The following is a 5484-nucleotide window of genomic DNA, read 5'->3' on the forward strand; positions in this document are numbered from 1 at the left end:
CCCGCTGCTTTCCCCCCTTGGTGTCCATATGTTTGTTCTCTACTTCTGTGTCTCTGTTTCTGCCCTGCAAACCAGTTCATCTGTACCATTTTTCTAGATTCCACATATATGTATTAATACACGATATTTGTTTTTCTCTTTCTTACTTCACTCTGTATGACAGTCTCTAAGTCCATCCACGTCTCTACAAATGACCCAACTTTGTTCCTTTTTATGGCTGAGTAATATTCCATTGTATATATGTACCACATCTTCTTTATCCATTCTTCTGTCGATGGGCATTTAGGTTGTTTCCATGTCCTGGCTATTGTAAATAGTGCTGCAGTGAACATTGGGGTGCATGTGTCTTTTTGAACTGTGGTTTTCTCTGGGTATATGCCCAGTAGTGGGATTGCTGGGTCATACGGTAGTTCTATTTTTAGTTTTTTAAGGAACCTCCTTACTGTTCTCCATAGTGGCTGCATCAATTTACATTCCCACCAACAGTGCAGGAGGGTTCCCTTTTCTCCACACAGTATTCAGCTCCTCTTGAAGATCTTTCTCCAAGTCTGAACTGGTCATTGCATCTAACCTACGCATCTGCTTTCTGGAAGATTAGGAATTTCTCTGGAATAAGGGTTTCTGTTTGAAGGGATTCTGTTCGGAAAAGTCACTCATCCTCAAGGTACCTCCCCCTGCCCCAAGAGAAATGGGATGAGGGGTGGTTGGTATCCTTCAGCAGGCCCTGCGACCATTCTGGCCCAGCACAGTCAGCAATGACTTTGTAAGCTCCTGGCTTGCTGAGGATAGTGGTTTTGTGTAATTAGAAGTCCTCCACTGGCTTTTCTATGTTTGGGGAATCAAGTTCCATCTATTCACTCCTTAGGGTTTTGTAAGGTGATTTAGGGCCATTTGACTTCAGAATTGCTCATAGCCTAAAAGAGTAGGTCATAGGCACCAGGAAGGTAAGGGTGTCTTAGTATACAGGCAGAAAACCAAGACAGGGAGTTGGAGGTTAGGCTGGAAAGGATTTGACACGGAGGGGGTTCAGCTACCAGAAGGAGTGAAGAGGGCAGAGTAAGGTCCCAGACCTGAAAAAAAAGGGTAGCAAGAAAGAAGCCAGTCTTGGACACATGAAGGAAAGGACTCAGTGACAAGGAACAAGTCTAGATCTTGAGGATAGAACTGCGGGTCAAGGCCAGAGAGATTCTGGCAATGAGAGTGACTTAGGGGTGAACTCACAAACTCTCACCTGAGACTTTAAAATTACATTTGCTTCTGAACAGGCTTTATAGCAGAGCCAATTATTTACTGAGCACATGTTGAGCACCTGTGAGACGTTAAGACCTGTACTAGGCATTGTGGGTTACAGAGATGACAGTCATTCTCAAGGAGTTTACAGTTTGGTAGGGCAGGAATTAAAGAGAAATCAATGACAGTATAGTGTATTAAGTACAATAAGAGAAGTATGGCAGAAGAGGGGAATGTCGTAGTGGTTAAGAGCCCAGGATCTGGGTTCAACAGATTTGAATTTAGATCTTGACTCTCCAATTATAGGTTGCGTGAAACTGGGAAAGTCACTAAGCTTCTTGAAGCTTCAGTATTTTTTCTTGGAGATGGAAATAACAATAGTACTTATCCACTTTATATGATTCTTTCAAGGGTCAAATTAGATCATACATGCCTGGCATCTAGTAAATTCCCAATAGCATTGACTATTGTGTGTAATAATAGTTGTTATTATGTATTATAATTAACTGGGGGAGGGTAATGTCAGAAAATGTTTCCAAGAAAAGGTGGCATTTGAGCTGAATGTTGAAAAATAAAGAGAAGCTAGCTAGGTCTGGGGTTGGGAGGATGCTAATGAAGTGCTTTTGTTTTTAACTATGCTCTGCTAGATTCCTCAAATGATTTTAGGTAGGATGATGAATTTAGTGTTGGTCAAATTGAGTCTGAGCTGGCTGTGAGCAACACAAGATGTTTTGACCTCTTTGTTCTAACCCTACTATAATCTCAAATCTTACATATTTGCCCCATTAATGATTATAGCTCCATGAAATGAATATAACTATTAGTCTTTTTTCTACTTGATTTTGAATACTACAGATAGAAATAACACAAAATAAATCGATGAAGCTATATTTACACCCAGTAAACATTTTTGGTTGAAAAATTGACATTCAAGTCTTCTTAGTGCAGGAAACTGGACTTGATAGCAGGGGGGGAAAAAAAAGGCCACAAAAGAAAACTTACTTTGCATGAAATTATAATAGATAACATTTGGTATGGATAAAAATAAACAAAATAGGGGTGAGATAGGGAGTGTGGGAGGGAGTCGCAAGAGGGAGAAGATATGGGGATATATGTATATGTATAGCTGATTCACTTTGTTATACAACAGAAACTAACACACCACTGTAAAGCAATTATACTCCAATAAAGATGTTAAAAAATTAAAGGGCTTCCCTGGTGGCACAGTGGTTGAGAGTCCGCCTGCCGATGCAGGGGACACAGGTTCGTGCCCCGGTCCGGGAGGATCCCACATGCCGTGGAGCAGCTGGGCCCGTGAGCCATGGCTGCTGAGCCTGCGCGTCCGGAGCCTGTGCTCCGCAAGGGGAGAGGCCACGACAGTGAGAGGCCTGTGTACCGCAAAAAATAAAAAAATAATAAATAAATAAATGAATAAAATAAAACTGATTAATAAATCAAATCTTTGTTGTAATGTAGAAAAGAATTACTTTGAATTAATTCAAAACAATTTCAGGAAAATAAAAAATTTAAATAAAGCTTAACTGCACTCTATATTAATATAGAAATTAAGTGGTCATAGTCAAGTTCATTCCAAAATATATCTTGTAGTTGAAAAGCCTTCCATATTGATATAATTCTGATGAACATATTTGAATTTATAAACCTAGAATCAAAACATCCATGGGTGCAAAACAGTGGGTCAAAGTCTCCAGTGCTTGCCCGTGACATCCAGGTGGATGAGCCAAAGAAGCAATTGGAACTCTGTCTAGATCTTAAGAAGTCAGGGTACAAATAAGGATTTTGAAGTCATCACCACATAAGTATTCATCTGTTTTCTTTTGTATCTTCCATAAAATAATAATGCCTGGTAAGAACTTAATAAATATTTGTTGAATGTTAGATTCTTTCTAGTCAGCCCTACAAGCATTATGAACATAGGAATTGTACCTATAGAGTCAATCATTTTAATTTAGCACTTACTGAATACTTTACAAAAATAAACTCTCACAGCTTTGAGAATAATTATAGCAAAACTTAGGTCCACTGAGACTTGGACACCTGGAGTGTTAATCACAAGCCCTACCAAGAAATATACTATTTCATAAGATGAAATAGTTCATAAGATGAAAAACATTTTTTTAACATACTAGTTCATAAGATGAAAAACACTTTTTTAACATACGATATTTCTTTAATGGTTGTAAGTCTATTCAGGTTTTGTTTCTGCTTGTGTCCATTTTGGAAGAGTACATTTTTTTCTAGGAAACATTTTGCCAAATATTTCAAATAAGTATTTTTTTTCATAGCTTCCTCTCATTTAAAAAATCTCTACTTCTGTGGTTATGTCCCCCTTTTGGTCCTAAATTGTTATTAGTATCTATTAAGATAAAATATTTTTATCCTTATGTTCTATATCATTCACTAAACATTCTTTTAAAAATTGTTTTCTTTCTTTTTAAATTTGCTTCCATAGATTTCTTCATTCTGCATTTAGCAAGGTCATGGAAGATCTAGAGGAAACATTATTTGAAGACTTTGAGAACTACTCCTATGCCCTGGAATATTACTCCCCAGAGACTGATTTGGAGGAGAAAGCACACCTAGGAGTCATCCACTGGGTCTCCCTCGTGTTATACTGTTTGGCATTTGTTCTGGGCATTCCAGGAAATGCCCTTGTCATTTGGTTTACAGGATTCAAGTGGAAGAAGACAGTCACCACTCTCTGGTTCCTCAATCTAGCCATCGCAGATTTCATTTTTCTTCTCTTCTTGCCCCTGTACATCTCCTATGTGGCCATGAATTTCCACTGGCCCTTTGGCATCTGGTTGTGCAAGGCCAATTCCTTCATTGCCCAGTTGAACATGTTTGCCAGTGTTTTCTTCCTGACGGTGATAAGCCTGGACCGCTATATCTACTTGATCCACCCTGTCTTATCTCATGGGTACCAGACCCTAAGGAACTCTCTGATTGTTATTATAGTTGTTTGGCTTTGGGCTTCACTAATGGGTGGTCCCGCCCTGTTTTTCCGGGACACTCTGGAGTTCAATAACCACACTCTTTGCTATAACAACTTCCACGAGTATGATCCTGACCTCACGTTGATGAGGCATCATATTCTGACCTGGGTGAAAGTTATTGTTGGGTACCTCTTCCCTCTTCTAACAATGAGCATTTGCTACTTGTGCCTCATCTTCAAGGTGGAGAAGCGAAGCATCCTGATCTCCAGTAAGCACTTCTGGACCATCCTGGCTGTGGTCATTGCCTTTTTGATTTGCTGGACTCCTTATCACCTGTTTAGCATTTGGGAGCTCACGATTCACCACAATAGCTATTTCCACCAGGTGCTGCAGGCCGGAATCCCCCTCTCCACTGGCTTGGCATTCCTCAATAGTTGCTTGAACCCCATCCTTTATGTCCTAATTAGTAAGAAGTTCCAAGCACGCTTTCGGGCCTCAGTTGCTGATATACTAAAACATACGCTGTGGGAAGTGAGCTGTTCTGGCACAGTAAGCGAACAGCTCAGGAACTCTGAAACCAAGAATCTGTGTCTCCTGGAAACAGCCTAGTGAATTCTTACTCTTGCACAAATCAGTATATGGCTTTTGTGTGGGTCCCCTGACAGATGCTTTTGGATTGTTTGGGTCCAAGACATAGAGCTGACTGTATCTTTTTATTGTTTTTGGTCATTTTATTGGCATCATATTTTTCTATTGATATAAAACATAAGAAGGCTCTTCGGTTTTTTTCAGCAACTTAAATTATCTGTGTTATTCTTGCTAATTATACTGTAGTGGATTAATTAACACTATTTTTTCAATTCTAATGACTTTTTAAAAGTTCTAAATCTTAATATTAAATATATGACTAATTTCAAAAATATAAACACATGTGTGCTTAAGCTCACTTTAATTTTGCACAAGTAACCTATTAGACTTAGTCTTAAAATACAACATATGTACTTAATTTCTTTATTTCATGTAATCTGTATATCGCATTTATGAATTAAAGTAATAGTTGGTTAGAGTAGGTTAAAACTGTCCCAAAATCTAGTCACTTAAAATAACAATTTATTATTATTATTATTATTATTATTATATCTCACAATTCTGAGGATCAGCAATTTAAACAAGGCACAGAAGGGAGGTTCGCCTCTCTGCTTCGCAATATCCGGAGCCTCAGCCGGACCAAGATGACCCAGCTGGCTGAGGTTTAGAACAGCGGGCGACCGGCTGAGCAGCTCTCCTCCCTCCTCCC

The 5484-nt window shown here is 39.1% G+C and overlaps 1 protein-coding gene across 1 annotated transcript; it reads left to right on the forward strand.

The window, feature by feature from the left end:
• Positions 1-3731: 3731 nt before the first annotated feature.
• CMKLR2 (chemerin chemokine-like receptor 2) lies at positions 3732-4796 on the forward strand. The gene has a single exon (XM_007469993.1). The coding sequence runs from the start codon at positions 3732-3734 to the stop codon at positions 4794-4796; it is 1065 nt and encodes a 354-aa protein (XP_007470055.1).
• Positions 4797-5484: the final 688 nt, after the last annotated feature.

The sequence above is a fragment of the Lipotes vexillifer genome, unplaced genomic scaffold, assembly GCF_000442215.2.
Source record: "Lipotes vexillifer unplaced genomic scaffold, Lipotes_vexillifer_v1.1 scaffold341, whole genome shotgun sequence".
Lineage (NCBI taxonomy): Eukaryota > Metazoa > Chordata > Mammalia > Artiodactyla > Lipotidae > Lipotes > Lipotes vexillifer.

Bases quoted from the DNA above. Each gene is read 5' to 3' on its own strand.
- CMKLR2 (XM_007469993.1), top strand. From the start codon at position 3,732: ATGGAAGATCTAGAGGAAACATTATTTGAAGACTTTGAGAACTACTCC.